The sequence below is a fragment of the Opisthocomus hoazin genome, chromosome 6, assembly GCF_030867145.1.
Source record: "Opisthocomus hoazin isolate bOpiHoa1 chromosome 6, bOpiHoa1.hap1, whole genome shotgun sequence".
Classification (NCBI taxonomy): Eukaryota; Metazoa; Chordata; class Aves; order Opisthocomiformes; family Opisthocomidae; genus Opisthocomus; species Opisthocomus hoazin.
In genome coordinates this window covers 49,665,560-49,688,528 of record NC_134419.1, presented here as the reverse complement: position 1 = coordinate 49,688,528, position 22,969 = coordinate 49,665,560, and the positions used below count along the sequence as shown (strand labels likewise).

Genomic DNA, 22,969 nt, shown 5'->3' with positions numbered 1-22,969 from the left:
GCAAAAGGAAAATAAATTATTAAGCAAGCATTTACCACTATTGGTTTCAGTTATCGGTCCCCATGGACTAAAACTCAGTTTTAAGAAGACTTGAGTAGCTGCCAGGAGATAGACCGTAACATTCGTTTTGACAAAGAACTACCTAAGAGGGGCAGTCCACTCCACTTAAGAAGAAATGAAAGAACGCTACTTTCACAGCAGTTTAGCAAGAGACAGCTTTTATGGGAAAAGGAAGACCTGAAAATTTATACTCTCTTGGGAGTTCTGCCTTTTCATGCTTGAGCATGAAACACGGGCATAAATTGGTTCCCTTGGGTGGACAAACTCAGAGCCAGTTCATCATGGAGCGCAGGTTTCTCATCTCTGAGTAGGTGAACATGTAGCAGCTAGACATTTCTTACAATGTATTACCAGCTCTAGAAGTCTGGAGAACCTGTTTTCAAAAAATGGAGGCAAGATCACAGCATGCATGGAGGAAGTAGGTATTGCTCTACTGTGGATCTCTTCTGTGCTTAAACACACAACAACTTTCCTAGATACAAGACAACGGAAAAACTGACTTGGTGAAGAGTTAGAGGTCAAGCAAGAAAGCTTTCAACGTCTTTTTGATATGTTCATGCACCTCCCATGTTGAAAACACACATGAAAACACACCAGAATGTTTATCACAAAATGATCTGCCATTGGGAACCACAAAGAACTTCATTTGTCTCCTGCCAAAATTCTTTAAGATGAAACACTGAACTGTTACTTGGTTTTGGGAAGGGAGGTGGAAGGGACAGAGTCTCAGTGATTCTTTGTCATAACATTCTAGGTTTTTATGTATACACACAAATTTTGAAATGCCCATAAAATTTCACTTAAACTCCAAACAGACCAAAGCCCTTCCAGTATTCAATTTGTAGTACAGCTTTAAAAAGACAATACATTTTCATACAGTATCTGATTTAATGACCATTTTATGCCAGATAAGATAATCACAAAAAACTTGAACTTGAAAATGATTGGACAAACAGAACCAGATGTAAACTGTCTTGAAGCTTACAAATTCAGCACGCAACAGTTAAGCAACAAGGACTTGAAAGTACTGGGTTTCAAAGTTTTCGGCAGACCATTGTATCTGTTCAGTTCAGAAATTCTCTCGTAGATTCTGACATGTACACAGTGAGAAGATGCGCTCAGAAATAGATCATAAGCGATTCCATTTTCGGGATTTCATTGCCTTGTCTTGGCAGCAGCTCCAGGCCAGAGAATTAACCACATATTAACATGCAACCCAAGAACATGGATACACTGGCCATTGGCCCCAGCAGATATATTAGACAGATAGGAAGCAAGGAAGAAATGTGCTGTTGTACTCCAGTAGCTAATGTTAATGAGGAAATGTGCAGACATAAAAGAATCCTTCTGTCTATGAATAATTATGTATTTATTATTGGTTACAGGAAGTGTTCTGTGGAGTCTCTTTGCATAATCATTTTTAAACTGTAGTAAGAACACCATGCAAAAGGACAAATGCTCCTTTCTATGAATGTATAACACAATTGAACCAAACAAGTAAATAAATGTTTCCTTTACTTATTTTTCATGAACAACTGCCCATCTGAAGAAATTCTGCCCTCATCTAAACTGGCCTTGTAATCACAGTGTACTGTTTATGTTGTGCTTACAAATTTCATTACTCACACTGGCTAGTGATGACCACTAGCATCTGTACCTCCACTGCCGTAGTTTTTAAGTCCAACACAAAAAGCAAAGGAAACACAGATCTGCTGGAAAATTTAAAATGATCAAAACTTCCCAATAGCATTTGTTTGAACCTCAACTGCTCACCAGAAGAGAGCAGAAACTGGGGCCAAGTGTGGGAGAGCCAAGATTTAGGGGAGGTGAGCAGACACCACCAGCAGCCAAAAAGGGCAGCACTGCCAGAAGTGTTATTTCCAGTCTCCAGTCATGACTTTTAAATCTCTCAAAAAATATCCTTCAAAGCTCTCATCCACGCTAGCAGTTCTGGATACTCTCCACATTAATCACTCCTAGGAGAAGAAGTGAATGTTGTGCTTGTGCAAGCAAAAAGCTCATGAAACTGCATGCAAATTTTAAAAACAAGCTCTTTCTAGCATTTGGAGTCCAAAAGTATAATGGAAAGAAAGCACTGAGTCACAGTGGAGCATCTGCAACCACTTTCAGTCAAGATGGAAGATAAACCAGTGCTGGAGGCATGCTCAGGAGGAGCCTTCCTATGTGACAGATGCCTTCAGCATTCCAGCTTTCTGGCTATTGTCATCATTTGATGCAAGGGGAAACACTGCTTGGACAAAGACAATTTTAATGTAGCTGCATAAAAATATCTATTGGCCTATGGGATTAGTTAGCTAGTTGTCTCCTATCCAGTTTCCAAGCAAGATTCAAATCTCTCAGCAGTTTTGCTTCTTACCACATTAGCTTGTTTGTACTGATTTCTAGATGCTGGACTACATAAAAAAGTATCTTTCAGTACCAAAAGGATCAGCATTTTTAGTACTGAACTGTCCTTGCTAAGCATCCAATGCTACATTCAAGCTAGTTCAGAGTAGGGATCTTTTTGGTGCCGTGCAATAGCAACTTCACACTGAGGTGAGCTTAGGCGTGAAAATAGAGGTGTACTCAAGAAATCAAAAACTGTTCTACTGCATGGTGGAAAGACTCCTGCTAGAGGAAGAGGTTGTGAATGTTTTGTTGTATCTGAACTTGAATATTCTTCTGCTTTGAAATGTATTCATTCCTGTGTTCCATCTTCCTTTTCCCTTAGCACATTCACATGCGGCAAGATTTACCATCTACTGAAGCACTCATCCTTCCCCCTCCCAAATCTTACATCTTTTCCACTTCTCTTTTATATGATCCATATACAGCATGAGATTGTATTTTATGTGGATTGTTTTAAATTTTGGGAACCATAACTCAGTGCCATGTGCATTTCAGGCCTCTTCAAATCTTCTGTCCTTCATAGATGAACTGATCTTTATCATAGCAAAAAAGTGTAACAACATCCGTATCAATTCATGGTCCCGGGGTTATTACATTAGTGGCAACATTATTTCTTAAAACATTCATCACCCATTGTTAGAAGTGACAAATTTCTACTTCATTATATACGATGGGTTCTTTTTCTCATATTGTGTTTTGCTTTTTCCATCCGTTAGTCTCCATGAAGTTGCAACACATCTTTGGCACAAACTAGGTAATTTCCATCACAATGTATTCATCTTCATATTTTCATCTAACATCTGGAATCGTTCTGCATTTCTCAGTAGAGTAAATATTGCCCAAATCTTCCTTGTCAGAAGAGTGGAGAAACTTGACACTAGATGATGCTTTGACTAGCGTATAAGTTTCTGCATCTTCATAACCAAGCATCTTCATTTCCCAGCATAATTCATATCTACTCTGATTCAACTCAATGACAAAAGAAATTAACAGAATAGTTCTCATAACTATAGCTCAAGATATTCTAAAGAGTACTGGGAATAACAAAACAATACACTGTAAATAAATTTACATATAATTCCAAGAATTTCAGAGTATTTTCAGGACTATTTTTTAAAAATAAATCAACAAACAACATGAGTTTTCAAACAATTTTTTTCCTTCAAGGCTGAAAACTTGCTTTTTGATGAGAAGTTATGAGTTCATTGGTTTTGCTCTTCCTTATGGTTGTTCTGCTATTGAACTGTATTACAATAAGTAGTTTGTTAACACCTGAGTCTATTCTTTAATAGTATACTTTCTTCAAAGCGCGAAGAAAAAAATAATCTGATTAACAACCATTAGCTCCTCCTAATAGTTGCATCAATATTAAAAATTGGCAAATATGACTATTCTACTACTTTATTTTGATTTATTGAATAGAATATTTCAGTTGGAAGGGACCTAAAACAATCCTCTAAGTCCAACTGCCCAACCACTTTAGAGCTGACCAAAAGTTAAAGCATGTTATTAAGGGCATTGCCCAAATGCCTCTCAAACACTGACAGCCTTGAGGCATCAACCACCTCTCTAGAAGCCGATTCCAGTGTTTGACCACCCTCTTGGTAAAGAAATGTTTCCTAATGTCCACTGTAAGCCTCCCCCGGCACGGCTTTGAACCATTCCCACACGTCCTACCACTGGATCCCAGGGAGAAGAGATCAGCACCTTCCTCTCCACTCTCTCTCCTCAGGAAGCTGCAGAGAGCAATGAGATCATCCCTCAGCCTCCTTTTCTCCAAACTAGACAAGCCCAAAGTCCTCAGTTGCTCCTCATAGGACATGCCTTCCAACCCTTTCACCAGCTTTACCGCTCTCCTCTGGACGCATTCAAGGACCTTAACATCCTTCCTCTGGACGCATTTGAGGACTTTAACATCCTTCCTAAATTGTGGAAGGTCCAGAACCACAGACAGTATTCAAGCTGAGGCCACACCAACACCAAATACAACGGGACAATCACCTCTTTTGACCAGCTGGTTCTACTGCATTTGATGCATCCTGTGATGTGGTATGCCCTCTTAGCTGCCAGGGCACGCTGCTGACTTCTGTTGAGCCTGCATGATTTACAAAATGTATATAATTTATAAAATTTACTTTGTTGATTCACAAAATCATAGAATCATTAAGGTTGGAAAAGACCGCTACAATCATCAAGTCCAACCATCCACCCAACACCACCATGCCTGCTAAACCATATCCTCAAGTGCCACATATACACATTTTTTTAACATCTCCAGGGATGGTGAATCCACCACCTCCTTGGGCAGCCTGTTCCAACGCTTCACAACTCTTTCAGTAATGAATTTTCTCCTAATATCCAATCTGAACCTCCTGTAATGCAACTTGAGGCCATTACTTCTCATCCTATCGCTAGTTACCTGGGAGAAGAGACCAAAACCTGCCTCGCTACAACCTCCTTTCAGGTACTTGTAGAAAGCAATAAGGTCCCCCCCTCAGCCTCCTCTTCTCCAGACTAAACAGCCCCAGCTCCCTCAGCTGCTCCTCAGAACACTTGTTCTCTAGACCCTTCACCAGCCTCGTTGCTCTTCTCTGGACATGCTCCAGCACCTCAATATCCTTCTTGCAGTGAGGGGCCCAAAACTGAACACAGTACTCCAGGTGCAGCCTCACCAGTGCTGAGTACAGTGGCACAATCACCTCCCTACTCCTGCTGGCCACATTATTCCTGATACAAGTCAGGATGCCATTGGCCTTCTTGGCCACCTGGGCACACTGCTGGCTCATGTTCAGCCATCTGTCAACCAACACGCCAAGATCCTTTTCTGCTTAGCAGCTTTCCAGCCACTCATCCCCAAGCCTGTAGCACTGCATGGGGTTGGTGTGACCGAAGTGCAGGACCTGGCCTTTTGCCTTGTTGAAACTCATACAGTTGATCTCAGCTCATTGATCCAGTCTGTCCAGATCCCTCTGCACAGCCTTCCTACCCTCGAGCAGATTGACACTCCTGCCCAATTTTGTATCATCTGCAAAGTTACTGAGGGAGCACTCAATCCCCTCATCCAGATCATTGATGAAGACATTAAACAAGACTGGCCCCAGAATTGAGCCCTGGAGAACGCCATTCGTGACTGGCCACCAACTGAATTTAACTCCATTCACCACAACTCTCTGGGCTTGGCATTCAGCCAGTTCTTTATTCAGTGAAAAGTACACCTACCTAAGCCACAAGCTTCTCTAGGAGAATGCTGTGAAAGACAATATCAAAGGCTTTACTAAAGTCCAGGTAAATAACATCCACAGCCTTTCCCTCATCCACTAGGTGGGTCACCTGGTCATAGAAGGAGATCAGGTTGGTCAAGCAGGACCTGCCTTTCATGAACCCATGCTGGCTGGGCCTGATCCTCTGGCTGTCCTGTACATGCGCAGTGAGTACATTCAAGATAGATCGCTCCATAACCTTCCTCGGCACTGAGGTCAGGCTCACATACCTGTAGTTCCCAGGATCCTCCTCCTGGCCCTTCTTGTAGATGGGCATCACATTGGCAAGCCTCCAGTTGTCTGGGACCTCCCATCAAGTAAATAATGTAAATAATGAAAATCAGGAACACTCTACACGAACTTCTGTATGTCTGTAGCATAGGAAACAAAGATAAAACTCTAATTTTCCTCAATACAATGTCGAATCATAATTGGCAAAAAGCCTCTTCTAATTTGTGGAGTAAGTTTTCAGATGCAGAAATGCCGCAGACAGTATCTTAAGCCAGAAGAAAAATAAAGGTAATTTATACGAAAAGCATGAGTTTGTGTGGTGCTTTTCAGGTGCTCCCAATTCAAAATAATAGCTCATTTATCTGTTAGTCATTTCAGGTATTCTGTAAACACTTTCCCTAGCTGCCTACACATCTTTACAGTTCTCCACTTTCAGAGAAGCTGTCTAAAATTTTGTAAACACCAATGATGCATATTGCAAAAATTTCTAGACTTCTCCATTTACTTTTCTGTCTTCTCAAATCCTCAAGGACTTTGCAGCAACTCCAAATAAAAGCCAAGCCTTTCTTTTGCTCAGATGCCTGTGACACAAAGTAAGCCAGTTCTTCAAGTATTAAAGGTGGCTCCAGCAGTGTCCAGACTTGTCTGGAATCAAATACTTCTCGGCTTACTTCACAGTACAAGCACAGATTTCTGAATATCCTCGCCTACCACACCTTTCCTGACCAGCCTGCAACAGTACTCATACACCTTTTGTAACCATGTTTTCCAGGGCTTTGGAAAAATAAGTGTACTCCACCAAGTGTTTGATTGGAGTGGGGTCAAACAATAAGGACAGATGTCTCACTGTTAACCTTCACACAGCGTGGAGAATCCATCTCTTCTCTTGTGTATTTGCAACAATTCTTAGTAGACATCTTCAGACTGGAAATCACCAGTTTTGCTCTTCTGACTGGTGGCAAAGAGAGGTGATGAGCACCTGGACAGCAAAGCCTCTTTGTTCAGGGAGCAATCCTGTTCACGCTGTGCCATGCCAGCTGCTGGGAACATTGCTCACACCGCAAGGAGAGCGGCCATATAGCTCTGATGCTCCATCACCGTTCCTCCTCTTTCCCACACCATATTTACCACTCCGTTGATTGAAGCCACATGGTGGTCCACTAGAACCAATATATTCTCAAAGAAACAGTCCACAAAGGAAACTATCTTCTTTCAGGTCTCTGTAGTTCACCATTGCTCAGGCACCAGAAACTCCGTGCAATTTGCAAGTCCACCCTCCTGTGCAATTTCCATGTAGTTTCTGCCAATGCCTTGTGAGTTGGTACTCAGCACCATACCCTACAGTTGTCTTAAACAGAAGAGTTTGCTGATCTGTCCCCTTCCCAGACTTGCTCCCACACCTGCAATTCCCGGCAGGGATTCAGAAAAATAGCTCACAGATTTTTAAAAAGTCAGTGAGCCAGGAATACTGTCATTTAAGTGAAGACCTGTGGATACAAAGTAGTTAACAAAGAAAACACATTAGGCTGGAATAATGAAATGCCTGAAGGCACTCAATGAGGCAAGTAATACTAAACTTGTATGGCTACATGTCAAGCGAACAGAGAAGACTGGTGTAACATTATGTATGCCTCACCTCAGTGTAAAAGCTATGCCTCTCGCTAGATTCCGGCTGCTTGCGTGGCCAGCATCCCAAACAAAGAATCCCTGTTGTTTTTTTCTGTTTCTACACTGGAAGTGATAATGACCATCATGAAAGATCACAGACAACAGTCCTGCTCACCACACCAAAACATACGTATTCATTGAAACAGGAAGACCAAAGAAAGAATAAGACTCATGTAAGCCAAACCATTAAAAGCTGCTAGGAATTGAACCTGCGATAATTTAACTGCTTTCATATTCATTTTTAAAGTAGAAGTATCTCAAAGAAGCATGCTCATTTAAAAGCCAAACACACTGCTGGTGATATAAAAAGAATAGTAAAACACACAGAGCACTAGCAGGTAAAAGAAACATGATGCAATTACGTCAATTACTGCTTTTTATATTTTATTAACAAGCAAGCACCCCTGGAACTGGGTCTTATAAAAAATACTTCATTAACCAATCAGAATACAAGGGAGTTATATAAATTTATTTTATGCAACATTGATTAGTTTTGAAAATTCCCAGTTTTAATGTCTTAATTTCATCTTTTATTTTAAAAAAATCACTAAAAGGACACAACCCACAAAAATACAATCTGTATCTGCTCTATATTTACAGATAACTGGTCACTATTAAGGCACAGATTTAAAACTAACATTTTTATGTAGCAAGTCAAATATTTGTGCATAATACAACACTAACAATACGGTACACTGTACTGTCATATTCCCTTTGTGGAATCAAAATAAGTGAGAAATTTTTTTCTTCCAGTGTGTTCTTTTTTTGTGTGAAGCCCTATTGAAAAATAACATCGTTAATGGGAAATTCTTCACTTTGGTGTGGATGATATAAGCACTGCTCAGCAAAAGACCACATCAACTTAATACTGTAATAAAATTAGTTTCTGAGTATAGTACTGTCTAGATACATAGCATGTACTTATGAAAGACTAAGAGTGTAAACGTTTTTTGATGCTTTTAAGTTTAGGCAAAATAGGCAAGAAGGGGCTGCAGAAAATTCTGTACAAAGTGTTGCTGACTATTTATTTCATTTAAAATATTTTTAAAAATTAACACAACTGAATACAATTTGATTTGCAAACACTGGTCTTGCAAATGCAAACATTTAAATGACAGCTTATCTGTAAGTACGTAAGTAGTCCACGTGAATGGAGCTATCTACATGCTTAGAAGTAAGGACAAGTGTAATATAGTTTTAAAATTAGAAGTTGTGGCTTCCACAAGGGTTTTCATGAAGTTGCTCTTGCCCGTGTAACACACGCACACACAAATATCTCATAGATATGTGGATACTGACTTTTGGCATTTGAGCCCAGTAACTTTGATGTGAACAACTGCGTGCGTACAAGATGCAGTTTTAGCCATTCAGATCTCTAGTACAATTTCAAAACCAGAGGAAGCTAACTGCTACTCAATCTACAGGGGAAGTCACCCAGCTATACACCATTAAGTAGATATGGCTGAAATGAGTACTGAGCAGTTATTTTTTGCTAACCGCAACAAGACTTTGCATTATTGCTTGAACATCTATGCCCTCAAGTAATAGTTTCTTTAAATTCCCTTTGTGTGTGCAAATTTCTCTATACATCATTTCGTATTCTCAACTTAAAAGAAATTATCCATTGAAAGTGTGAAAACTATTTCTCACCCATTTTTGCATAAAAACCAACTACTGTAAATGTTATTCTAATGCCTTCTGTAAGAGCACTTGACAGTGGTTTATGTCCATCTCAAAAGGCTTGTCCACTGAACATAAATAATACATTACAGTAGAGGTAACTCACTTCTTATGGGAATGCTTTTCAACAAATTAATGCTTGGAAACTTCATATTGCATTGCAGAAAGAGGCACTTTATGAATTCCTTCATTATGTCAGAACCCTTCATAAACCCATAACAAGACATCTGTAAAGACAGAGGAATAATATTGCCAAATTATTTGGACTTTCACAGTATAAGAATGCAATAGTTAGCTCTAGCCACTTACAATATGGACTCTTTCTGTTGAACATAACTTGTTTCAGAAATAGTTCATCTCCAGAGTTTTAAACACTTCTGCAGCTGACAATTACAAATCTAGACTGAACAAAACAGATGCTATCACACCTATTTTATGTAGGTCGCTTAATTGCTGCATGCATAGTCATGTAAGTAGTATGTGTCATTTATTAAATGGCAACAGTGCTGTCTTGTCATATTAGATTAGTTGTCTGTTTAATCAAACTGACAGCCCAGAGCTCTAGTTCGATGAATGCCTTTCATTCTCTACCATAAATCTGCAGTAGATCAGTTTAATCTTTTGCGTATTGTAGGTGTACAGAATCTAAAAATAAAAGTCTGATATAAATAAGTGTCCTTTAGTGGCGGGGTACTAAAAATAGCCCTTTGCTTTGAGACAACCATTAAAAACAGTTTTAGCATAACAGGCAGCAGTTAAATATGATGACTGCAAATGGTTAATATTGCAAGGTCCATTTTGGTCTTTCATTGCATCTGTTACAGTGAGTAGTATTGCAAGCAGCATTAGACTGCTTCATGAGAGCGTAATAGGACTGGTCCACTACCAAGTGGCTTGATTTTGGAACAATCTCTTCAGATAACTACTGGGGAGACAGAGAGAGGGAAAAGTCTGCATAAGAACCAGTTTCTAGTACCATTATAGTGAGATGTGACTGAATGCAGGAACACCTGAAAAAAATTTGATTAGTGCCAATATAAAAATTGATTTGGAAATGAAAGAGAAATAAATTTCCACAGGACAAGAAATCAGAACATGTAAAGTGCAGAAAGACCTCAATAATTATTTTAAGCAGTACCAGAAAATTCCATCTTGATAAAACCAAAATCTATGCTCTCTGGCATCCCAGCTCTTCATTCTTCCTTCATTCAACAAAGTAAAAATTCAGTGCATACATTATAGTTATAGGTAATAAAATACTAAACAAAGAACCCTATATTATTATTATTGCAAATTCTGTTCAATCTACATGAGTAAAACGTAACCCACATTTGGTGTTTTCAAAGACAACAGACAAAATGTGTTTTTTCTTTTTTTTTTTTTTTGGCACAGTATTGTGCAGACAAAATGCTTTGGTCCTTGACACCCAAACTCCCAAAGTGCAGAGGGTGGTGTGCAGTGAAGGCTGTCCACAGGATTGCCATGTCCATCTTTACAGCTGACTTTCTGAGCCACAACTTACTGCTACCAGCGCCCGCTGACACTAGCAATGTCCGAATGATACTGACGTGGCAGTCTTCCACTAGCTCCACCTTCCAGGAATGAGGCACGTATGTTTGACGGGTCAAACAGCTTTCTTCGGTTTTTGTTCAGTTCTATAGAGGTCACACACACACACACACAAAAATATCTCATCAGAAATTAATTTTAATATTTTGATCTAAACCAAAAGCAAAACTTCTATTTAAGCAAACAAAATACTTTAGACAGAACAGTATGAACTGAAAATGTCTGTGAGGTACTCATTCAATTTAATGGTTCAACAGGACAGTAAGAGTGCCAGGTTAAGACTCATAGTGGCTGCTTGGGATGCAGGCAATTATTTGGAGCAATTCTTAGTTGGCACTGATACAGTATGGAGTAAAGAATATTTTGTGATATTGATTTAGATGATCAAATTGCCACCGCTGAAACGCTTTAAAAAGGTTCTGTTATAATACTCCAAGGCTGTAATCTTCCTGAAGGTACAGGCGCACAGAATGTACGGCTGCAGCACAACCATGCAGTGTAAACTGAGACGACAGAAAAGCTTGTGAGCAACTTGATCATTTCTCAATGCACAATCCTTTATTTTAAACAGAACACTGAAGCAGTATTTTAATAAGGACTTTTAGAAAACACAGATGCTCACCTCTCCTTCAAACACGCACCCTAAGCTTGTATTAGCAAATGCTCATACAAAATGTTTCCCCTTTCCCCACTTTTCTATTGTTGTAAATAAACTCCATGACAGATACAAATTACCAAAGGATTACATAGTTCAGTAGCAGTCGTAAAATCTAAGTACATTGCATTTTAACCTCTTTATGCCACCATTTAAAATTCATAAAAACCATTCATGAATGGCATTGGTAGAAGGGATGCAAATCATGAGAAAAATGATCCAGTGTTACAATGAAGCACCTGATACAGATGCATTGCCTAGAGAATGTAATATGAAATCTCCTGCTATTTATTATGATTACAAAAAATCTAGGTAGACATTATATACTACAACACTAAGAAATTATACTTGGCCTTCATCTTTCTTTGTGTAGCATACAAGACAATCTTTTAAAGTGGGTTGGAAAAATTCCAAATAAGAGTTACAAGTTTATTTTCAAACCTCTACATTTTGCAGAAACAACTGGCCTTGAAAACAAACAAGCAAAAAAAGAAACCAAAACGAAAGCCCCCCCAAAACCCAGGGAGTGTCTCCCAGCAGGATGATTGCTCTGCTGATCAATACAGTGGAGGACAGGCAACCAAAAGCCAAAAAACGCCAGCTCCAAGCAGTATGTAGTGCCATTCAGACTCTGCAGAGCCTGCAGTCCCAGAGCTTCTAGCGCCCACAGTTCTGTGACATAAACCAAAGTTCACAATCTGCCGTGAAACAAACTTTCTACCAAGTACCAACTCTACAAGGGGACACAGAACTATGCAGCCGGAATCTTATTCGTCAATGTGAAAATGTGTAAAGGGTGGTTCTGAGAGCCTTCTGATAAGGCGCAAGCCAATATGACCTCCATGGACTAGATTCTTACTTTTCAGTCTTTCCAAGATCCTTTGTAAACTATAAACACACAAATCAAGTAAATAGAATACAAACAATACTTAAAATCAACAAATGCTAATCTGTGTTATTTACCTGAGATTGCAAGCAGCATTTTTCTTCTGGCACCAAAAGTGGTAATTCCTAACTCTTTCAAATCTTGATCAGTAAGAGTAAGGAATGTCTGCAGATCAATCTAGAGTAAAAAGAAACAGGAAAACTATGCAAAACAAGTCTCTCCTCAAAAGTATTAAGCCATAAGTGTGGTTCAGAACACCTTCAGTCGTTTTTTTTCCTACTGCATTTTACAGTTACTCTGCCAACCTATTCTTTGCATGTAAATGCCAGTCATTGCTTTCCAACTGCTTCTTCACACAATTGCTCAATTTGCTACTCTGCATTTCTGACAGATAAAGAGAAGCTAAAAAGCAAGCAATTCTAGAAAAGCACAGAAGATCAATTAATCTTCTTTATTTGTGACTTGAGATTTTGAGTTTTCACTGCAATTGCTATGATGTACTTGGGACTAGCCAGGTACGTGCAACTGTAGATCTGGCAGGCGCTTCAGACTACAGCAGGTTAGCAGAGGATGATTGCCCAACTTCTGGTGACACATTTGAGTTAGAGCGCTGCGTGTTTCATAGCATTCCAGAGTGTGTGCAACCATATATGTTTGTGGTTTTCTCGCTCCCAATACAATTAGCAGAAACATGGAAAATTGTTTAGTTTTCACTCTGGCAAAACTATTTGGCTCATCTCCCACATAATCAGCAATTCTCGAGGGAGGAAAAAACAACCCAAAAACCCACCTGTCAAACAAAAGCCATCTTTAGAGTTAGGAACCAACACAGCCATCTTTCCTTTTTAGGAGAGTGGCTAAGATAAAAGGAAAGGATTAATGAGTGGATACTATGGGTATTATGGAACATGTAGGGGAGTACAGAGGAGATAAACCTGAGGAACTGTACACAGAACTGAGGCACAGCTGGATTTATTCGCTCAGATTGAGGATTGACCTTGCCACATTCAAACTGGTTACAGGCAACCTCATGCTGGTGTCTACCACACACCGGTCAGTGCCTTGCAATCCAAACCCGGTTCATTAGCTCAGGTGCAGCCAGTTCCTAAGCACTTTTAAGCAATACTGCACATGAATAAAATTCCCCCACAGCACTTAAGCAGCATGATTACAGAGAGATGAGAAAAGCTGGCAGAGACATTGAGACAGCAGCAATACACTTCAGCGGACCCGGGACGGTTCTGTGAGTGCACACACGAGTGATTTAGTGCACAGGAGATGGTACAAATTGGCCTCACGTCTACCCTTAGAATAGTGTAGCACACACTAGAATGTGCCCCTGGTGTGCGCAGTTTTCCTCTCGTGGAAACAAGTCTGAAGCTAAATATTGACACACCAGAGCAAGTCTTGTGACATAATGGATGGTCCTCTGGAAGTTTGGTCTTCATGAACACGTGCACGGTTCTCTTAATGACATGGCCATCTGAAAAACCCACTTTGCCTGGTCTGTTAGGAGAAAACATGCAGGTGCAAATCCAAGACCAGCAACTGGTGCAGACGTCACTGCTGACAGAGATGCAAAGCAGACATATGGGTCCAGAATACAGATAGATGCCAAATCCAGCTGTGGTCCTTCCCCTGTACCACATGAGGTGCAGATACAACTCACATGGACATCTCTTTTGCTCCCTAGTACACTCAGTTCCAGCAATGTGACACATACAACTTCCCCCACACAACTACAGTGCTTTCAGAACAAGCTCAGGGGCTCTGTGTCTAATCCAGTAAGTCTTGCAGCTAGGCTCACTGCACTTTTGCAACACAGTTAAATCTGTCACCAGAATAAACTGTCTGCAGATAACCAAGTTGAATCTACCTATACAGTATTCTATGGATATGAAATACTGCCACTTGGACTAAACTGAGATTAATTGGTGCAGAGGTGGATAGTTCACACAGATGACTGACCATATCTCCCTGCGGGGAGCGGATCAAAGGAAGTCAACTGGCACACAGGGAAAGAGGGGAAGGATGGATATACATGACCCCAGCATCAGCCGTGACAAGACGTTACTACTGAATGCAGACTGGATTTCCATAACCTATACATAAAGCTATTAAATCCTAGTTAGCATCCTAGTTTACAAGTAGGAGCCAATGTTTCAACTTCCTTGAATAAAAAACCCCAAAACATCACCAAGTTTAATTTTTTGTTAAGTATAAATCGAATGTGAAGGACAACACAGTACCCATGTCCAGGCTGACTAGCTGGAAATTGAAATATGTGCAACAGCTTTGAAAGAATAGCTCTTGAAAATACTGTCAAAGTGAGACTTCTTAGTGTCTTTGGTCAAGAGACAGAACAACTATTGCTGGAAAATATGCTACAGACACAAAAGGGTCTTTCAGAGGAACACTAACCTCTTGCTGTTGGAACACGTCTGTGTATTTGCCCAAACCAAGTTTGCTGAACAGCTCAGGCAGATCGGATCCCTTAAACAAACTGTTGAGGTTACAGCCATTGCTTCCTGTCAGCGAGGAAATGCAGTCCATGTAGTTACTGCTACTGAGATAGTGTTCAGCTGAAAGGCAAGAAGTGCACTTTTTAGTCACATCGCAGAAGCACACCATTTTCCTTCACATCAACATTGCATTCACTTAGATCATTCAATTAAGAAAATATTTAAATCTTTACTATCCAGCAAAAAAAGCCTCTCAGTGGTCTGAGAGAATGAACAGCATAAAGTAAAGTTTTTGTTAGTTAAGTTCCAGTGTTTGCTTCCTATAGAAAGATACCTGGGTAAAACTTTTAAGCAATAAAATCACATTATGTAAACTGTCACGTAGATACAAGTCAGGAACTCATACAGGGGAAAGAGCTGTAAGATTCTGTTGCTCTTCCTCCTCTTAAGCCCTCTCCTCTTTCCTCCAGTGAGTATTTTGGAAAATATCATCACACACACATGTAACCAGCCCTTTTTGGTCTGGATGGGGAGAAAACCATGCTGGAGCAATTCCTGGTAAAGGAACAACATAGTAGCCACATGATTTGGCTATTATTTTAGTAGAATACAGACAAAAAAATACAATAGTTTTATAAAAGACTAAAACTGGAAACGTGCTCCCTATACACCTAAATTATATTCCTAAAAGGTATATCTTTAAAACAAAAAAAGTTTCCAGGGTGAGGTTCTTAAAAACCCAAGAAAACTGATTTAGCAGTTCAATCCCTTTCCTTTGTGTGTGCATACTGGTAGTATGTAATCACATAGTTCATAGTTATTTTTCCTCATGCTGCATAAGAAAAGGATAGCTCCCAGGGAGAGCATCAGGCATTTGTGTAGATGGGGCCAGTATGAGTGCTCCCTCCCCTAATACAGACACAGGAAAGAGTAACACCAAATGTGCAAGAGACTTGCAGAAGGTAAAGGATACTTTCCCAGGTGAATAAAATTATGATTGCCCCAGAGACTTCTGTGTGGCCTCCTCACTATTTTTCACAACTGCGTATGCTACATTTCTTATTTTCTGGGCACAAACTAGTTAGAAGCATTTCAGATTGGATTTACAGAATTTGGAGATCTTCTATCAGCTGCAGCTCCATTCTGGAAAGGACTTTTAAAATAGAGTAAAACGTTCAAGGTTGAAAATGAGAACATTAATTTGACAAATGAAGCAATAACTAAGTTGTTTTTTAGACTTTACAAGGTGGTGCCTCAATTTCTTCACTATCAGAGTAAGACAACACTAAAAATACCCAAAGAGAAATTCATGATCCTACCCACTGGGCAGATGATGCAAGGTCATGTATCGAAAACTGAGTATTAAGAACTACTTCTTACTGGTGCAGTCTGAAACATTATCTTAAAAAGAAGACATTCAACACTACTATGCAATTGTGTCAATGAAGACTTAGATTTTAGTACTCCGGCACCAATACATTAAGGTACATACATTTGTCCAGCCAGCTCTTATCTATTTCTTTCATCCCTCCTCCACACATTTCATTCTCTGGGAAAGCTACAGCTGCTGTAGAACAGTTTTTCCCACCACCAACATACTCACATTTCTAATTTTCTTCTAATGCATGTGTAAACACATTTTTAATCCTTATTTATTTTGATTAACCTCAAGCTTCCATTTTCGCACAATTAACTGGGAAACATCAATAGTTTGCTTTCAAAGATAAACTTTTCGTCTCTTTTGTTCTGTGTGTACTTAGAATATGGCATGCAGCCATTTATGGCTGAACTACTGTGCTTTTTCAAATCATGAATAATTACAAGTATACTAACCATGAATATTTTCTCTAACTGAAGCTAGCCTTTCTTCGGATGTCCAACTTTTACTACCTGTGTACTTGGCAGCGAATTTGGGATTTAGGTTTTATTCATCTATACACAAAAAATGCAACGAAAAAAGTAAAACCAACCATAGTAGTTATTTCCCCGTAACGCAGTTAGTATGGATCAGTATTCTCTACCTCCATTTTTCACTCTTTCAGAAAGGCATACATTAAGTTACTAAAAAATTAAATTAAGTTTTAAAGAGTTCAACTGAAAAAAAATTTAATTTGTAAGTTCCAAACATTGTTTAAGAAATAATTACAAAATTTACATCCTGTATCCACAGAAACCCGTGTTTAAAATCATGTGCTAGGCTGCGCCAAACATATGGACAGTTTTCTTTTATCACCATAAAGAGAATCATGCTTTAAAATTCAAGATCAGCACAGATTATGACTTCAGCCCCAGTGAGCAAACAGCCCAATAAAGACCTGGCTGTTGTCGCATCAATAACAGAGCAGAATGATGGTGGTCTAGAAATAAGTTTTTATAGAAGTCTGTTTTCAGTACAGTTTGGAAAATCCCTTCCAAGACAGCAAAGACCTTTCAGCAAGAATATCTTGCATTTAAAAAAAATTTCTTAAAAGTTTTCCTTTTGGACTATTATTTGTATATCAGGTGACACAATCTTGCATATGCTTTCACTTTTCAATTTGTAAAAAGCATATTTTAAAGGTGTTTGTAATTTAAATCCCTAGCAGTGTTAGGAAACAAAATACATATTCATTGATATCAATGTTACTTTTTTAAAAATCAGATCTTAAGAAATTATTAACCTGATTTGTTTTGTTTCCGTTTGGGGCTGCCAATTGAGGACACAAATTCGTTATGAGCTGTGGGTCCAAGCCCATTACGGTCTCTCCAGTTATCAGATTCACTGCCACTTCCCAGGTGCTCCCGACTGTTGGACCGTGAGAGAGACATCGATGAACCCTGCATATCACAAAAAGAAAATTTGGGCAGAAAACAGAAGTTTCATTGTGACTCAGACATTTTCTTCGAAGCAGCTCAGTCAAAAAAAGCAGCTTTTAATGCTTGCAAACATTCTTCTGGCAACTGATCAACAGTCAAATAATTGCAACCGGACACAAAAACAGCAGGTGTGTTTAAAACATATGCAGTTTACAGATTTTAAGCAGAAGTTATTTAAGACATGCTTCAAAATAAATTGCTCCATATTTCCAAGTTTGTTTCCAAAACATTCCACAGTATCAAATTCCCACACAAATTCCAAACAAAGCAGTCTATCATCTACGTCCCTTCATGGCGAAGAGAACGTAACAGAACGTCTGTCTGAAGGTAAGTGGATCAAGTACACAATACTTGACAATATTGTACACAATACAACTACATTTCTGCAATAGTTTGTGAATTTGCAGGGTTTTTTAAAAATAATTTTCATATTCCTGTAAATTACTAATTATCAACTCTCATCACTCTGGGTCAGAACGTTTCAAAGTAAGGCAACAGTATTCCCTGAAAGCACAGTTAAGTACGGAATTGGGTTGGGATGTACCCAAAAACAGATGGGCATTACTGATACCACACACTTACATGAACTAAGAATTGTGGAACCAAACCAACAATTTAATTCTACACACTTGCATCAAATTCCAGTTGAAAAGTGTCACTTAGGAGGCAGCAGACTTTTCTACTGCTCAGGAACATTGACACCACTGAAGAAGAAAGGCAAAAGCTCCTTGTCATTGGTAAAATTGAGAAGATGTGAACTATGGTTAGGAGACTCAACAAATGAAGAAAGGCCAGAATTGACTTCAGGTCTTACAGAAGAGCAAGAAGAGACAGAGTGTCTACACTATGTTAGATCATAGTCATGGCTAAGAGTTGTGAAGTAAAAAAGATGTCATCCAATGTTTCCAGAATACTGAATACACAGTAAAATACCATAGTGGAGATGAAATATGTTTGGTGAGCTTATTTCCAAATTAACTTCCCAGACATTGGACTATAATACCAATACTACATCACTTCAAAGACTTCAGCTCATGATTCTCAAATGTGCACGTGTATGGAAGCAGCGTGGTGGTACTGCCTCTAATACAAATGCTGTTGAAAACCGATAAATAGGAGGATACAAGGAATCCAAGCATTTTAGCTTCCCCAGATGTTCCCACAATAGTTCACATCAAACAACTGAAAACAGGAGTCATAACACGCTATCATTTCACAGGAGAGAGATAAGCCTGTGGTTTGCACATGAGCAGACTCCGAGCGACTAAGACACAGTGTTCTTGGTTAGAATGACATGCCTGCTTAGAGACTCATAGCAGTGCACCATGGTCTGGGGGAAAACCCTATCCCACCTCAATCAATATAAAAAATATGTTTAAAAAAAAAATCACAGATTTTGGTTCTAGCCTTTTGTCCCCCTGCAGTTACATGTATCCAGAGCTATTACACGTAATTGAATGACACAGAAAGTTCACATGTCAAGTGGGGAACACCAAGACACATTTTTACAACAGTTGAGTATTTCTTTTACATTCAGATAGGTATATCCTAGGGAAAAGCTGTATGAAGTTCCAGGCCTGAAAACACATACTATTTACATTTTATATAAGTAGGACAGAAATAAAGAAAAAGGTGTCTCTATGGAAGTTGGGAAAGAGTACAGCAAGGAAACACATTAAAAAACAAATTCAGAATGCCTTTGAAAAGAAAGGAATACAAATTCCCTGCAAGATTCCCATGGTGTGATTCTGAAGAGACTTGCTGGACCCTACGGCTGCCTCCTCCCTGGGAAATTTCTGGGCCCAGTGAATAGTGCAGATAGAGAAAGCTCTTGCAGTTCTACACCGTTGTCAAGAGAAGATAAGATGAGCTGCAGACATTTCTTGTTCTAACATTCTGCTCCACCATGCAGTGATTCACATTATATAGTTTCTGTTATATAAATACTGTTTTAATTAGGTTACAAAACTTCTACCACTTGTCTACAACTATTGAGACATATGGTCCCATAAGTTGTTTTAAGTTTCTTTAAACAAATATATTCTCAGGAGCAGACTTCTATAAAGCTAGAGTAAGATTTATAAAGCAGATATAATTCCGTGTGTTGGGTTGAACATACTCCATATGCCTTAATATTTAGGTAAGAAACATTTTTCACCACGAAAAAATATTTAGAATGCTAAGAGGAAAGCTAAAAATCTTATCTGTAAGACTTCTTTTTACAAGTTACAGACATTTCTCAAGAGAGACAACTGTATCCTTCACTAGAAATAAATTTCCACTACAGTTTTTTTTATACCTCGTATGTAGTTGTCATAGATGGCTTGTACGATACGTGATTCGCTCTTCTTAGTTCCTTGATCGTTTCTGCAGGCATAGATTTAGAGAACCCCAAACCACTCCATGTATTTGTTGGAGTTCGCACTTCTGTTACAACTGGCTTCTTTAACATAGCTGAAAAAATAGAGACAAATCAGTAAATCTTAACGTTAGTAAAGGTACGGAGACGATATTCCTGAAGTCATGTATGCTAACAGACTCCAACCCACCAAACAGTAAATTCTAAACACCTCTGCTTGCTACACAGCCTGAATCCTAGCCTTCCTTAAGGCAGTTTACTCTGTCTGTCAGAAGACAGTTAAACCCTACAAGGCTGCAAGGAAGCCATATCTGTTTCAAAAAGAGGGATTTCTGGTTTTCTTTTGGTGTGGAGGTATTTGATTTATTTTTAAAGACAGACATGGTTAAGACTCTTACCAATTTTGTGACTTAATTTATCCCTGAAATAAGAAGCAACTTTGCCAATATGACAAACACCTTTACGTTTAATTTGCATCAAAATAAAACGAAGTATTGCCGCTATGAAGTCTCTGAAAACAAGATGGAACACTGGCATATGGATATACTCATACAAGGAGCATCCCATCTGCAAGGAGTTTATACTGTATTTTATACTATACTGGTAGTAAGAAATTTTTGGAAAATGAAAACTAATAGACAAATGTTGCACTAGCAGCTTTACTTTTGATTAAAAATCTAATTACAAAACCGAAACTTCAGAAAATTCTTTCAGTCGTGTACTAACAAACTTTTCAGAAGACACTTTATCCACATACCTTTTGTTGCTAGTAGCTTCTTCTGTTCATAGTCAAATGCCTAAAAATTAAACATGTAGAAGATAGCTTAATTGCCATTCTAACTAAATGTCATTCCAGTACTCAGCTCTTTGTAAAAAAAAAAGGTTTTGAAAGCAGCCAGTGAATACATATAGGAGAAACCTGAAGTACTGCACAATAATTTGACAGTAGTCCGGTTAGAGCCTTAGTTACTTAAAGCATTCGCTGAAACACAGATAACATTTTAAATAACTATCCAATATCCATTTGAGTGAGCCTGCAGCAGTATTTACAAACTGTTTCGTCAGAATTTTTCTTTATTAAGCCATTTTTCAAGCATAGTTTCTCTTCCTTAACCATCTGTTCTTGGCATTCAAAATGTTCTTCAACAATATAAAAAAGATAACATTATCTTAGCAAATCTAGGCACCACAGTTATTTTTAATAATTTTTCAAGTTTAGTTCTTCCCCATGCACTCATCTTGTGAAAGGAAAAGAACTTCAGATCTGAGAGAATTAAAAAAACCCTTGTATTTGCACTACCTATGAGAATCGAATGTTTGAAATGTAAATATCCCTGGTAAAATAAGTTACACTTCTATGAACTACGAACTAGCAAGTCTAAGCACACACAAAACTGCAAAAATGCAGTAGTTGGCCTGAAGCGTTAAATTCACTACTTGAAATAACTAGAGGAATAACTACAGAAAAGGGCTGCAAAACAGTAACCTTAATCTTGTTCCACTGCTCCATGCAGTCTAGGTATGCCCAGACACTGATAGGTCTACACTGAAAACTACTCTGTTACTACTGCTTGACAGACAGGCAAAGAGTTCTCTCTCTTTGGGGAGATTTACAACAACATGGAAGTAGTTTATAGTATAGTAGTAGGCTGCAGTTAACCAAGTAGAAACAGTGTAGTGAAAAAAGGAATATAAGTACAGATTCATATTTGTAAAGCAAAACCAGTGTAGTTACTCCAGTAAATCCCCCTGTATATGAACCTGAAGCTATAGAACTGTTGACACTGCTTATGAAGAATTGTAATATGTCTTTTGTAGATATAATTCTCTCTTCTCAAAGCAACGATATCAGATTTTTTATTTATTTTTTTTACACACAAGTTATGCTTGTGTAGACCAATATAGCCATCCAATTTATTCTGTACTTAAATTTTTCTTACTCAACAGAAGCATAAGGGCTCTTTTGTCTTCATGATTTTTAGTTGACAAGCCACTCTGCAGCTGAAAGGGTTAACGACTTTGTTGGGAAATGCTTTTACTGAAATAACAGCAAGTCAGTCTACTAGTCAGTCACCTTCGCATTCTGTAGTAATTTCACTTTGCAGTTATCAAGTTTTGTTCTAGATTTGGGTTTATTCAGGGAAACATACCTGTATATTTACATATGACGGCTGCGGAGCTAGACGTGCTCTTTCAGAGTTCTGCTGGGCAGCTGCCGCTCGCTCTGCTGCCCGTTCACTTCCAGGAGCCTTTTTATCAGCCACGGGATTTTCAGAAGCACTTAACTCTGCATCTGAGAGCAGCCTCTCTGCGGTACTGCGGGAGCAAAGTCAGTATTAACTCCAGTCGTCTTTTTCACCAGCAGTGAACATTCAACTCAATTTTGATAACTGAGCTTTACCCTGAGAAGTCTGGCAGCAAAGTTCAAGAAATGCCAGTAGACAAACATCTCTGTGTTTTTAGCAATATTTCCAAAGTCTCAGCTTTCCTTTACCTGTTTCTCTGCCAGTGAAACAAAGCATGCTGCTTTCTATATTATCAAGTATGAGGCACAGTTTATAGATTCAGATCTGAGCTGTCTGGTATCTGGAACTATCACAGGCAACCCCTACACAGCGTGACTTCATACCATTCAGCCTCGCTCAGGCCAGCAGTTCTAACAGACTGATAGCAGTAGGATAAAGACAGACACATACTGAGGACTAAGAAAGTTAACACAGGTCCTATGTGCTTTTAAAGCTTCAATAATTGCAGTCCTACATGCCAAAGCACCTGAATGTAATCTTTCCTTTCTAAAAACCAGCCACATTTTATGCCTACTCTAGAAGAGTATAAACTCCTACTTCACAGCAAAGTGATTGTGTTTTAGCTGCT

The 22,969-nt window shown here is 38.9% G+C and overlaps 1 protein-coding gene across 6 annotated transcripts in view; it reads right to left on the bottom strand.

Moving 5' to 3' along the window:
• Positions 1-8,033: 8,033 nt before the first annotated feature.
• The window catches only part of BICC1 (BicC family RNA binding protein 1), a 109,325-nt gene continuing 94,389 nt past the window's right edge, over positions 8,034-22,969 (bottom strand). For 5 of the 6 annotated variants that reach the window (XM_075423045.1, XM_075423047.1, XM_075423049.1 and 2 more), the window contains 7 exons: positions 22,246-22,411; positions 20,853-20,892; positions 20,036-20,190; positions 17,541-17,697; positions 14,840-15,000; positions 12,496-12,595; positions 8,034-10,963 (listed from right to left, as the gene is read on the bottom strand). In XM_075423045.1, coding sequence (XP_075279160.1) covers positions 10,833-10,963; positions 12,496-12,595; positions 14,840-15,000; positions 17,541-17,697; positions 20,036-20,190; positions 20,853-20,892; positions 22,246-22,411 — 910 coding nt within the window. In that variant the 3' untranslated portion in view covers positions 8,034-10,832. The remainder of the gene's footprint in view (positions 10,964-12,495; positions 12,596-14,839; positions 15,001-17,540; positions 17,698-20,035; positions 20,191-20,852; positions 20,893-22,245; positions 22,412-22,969) is intronic. The other variant, XM_075423046.1, reaches the window with a different exon arrangement.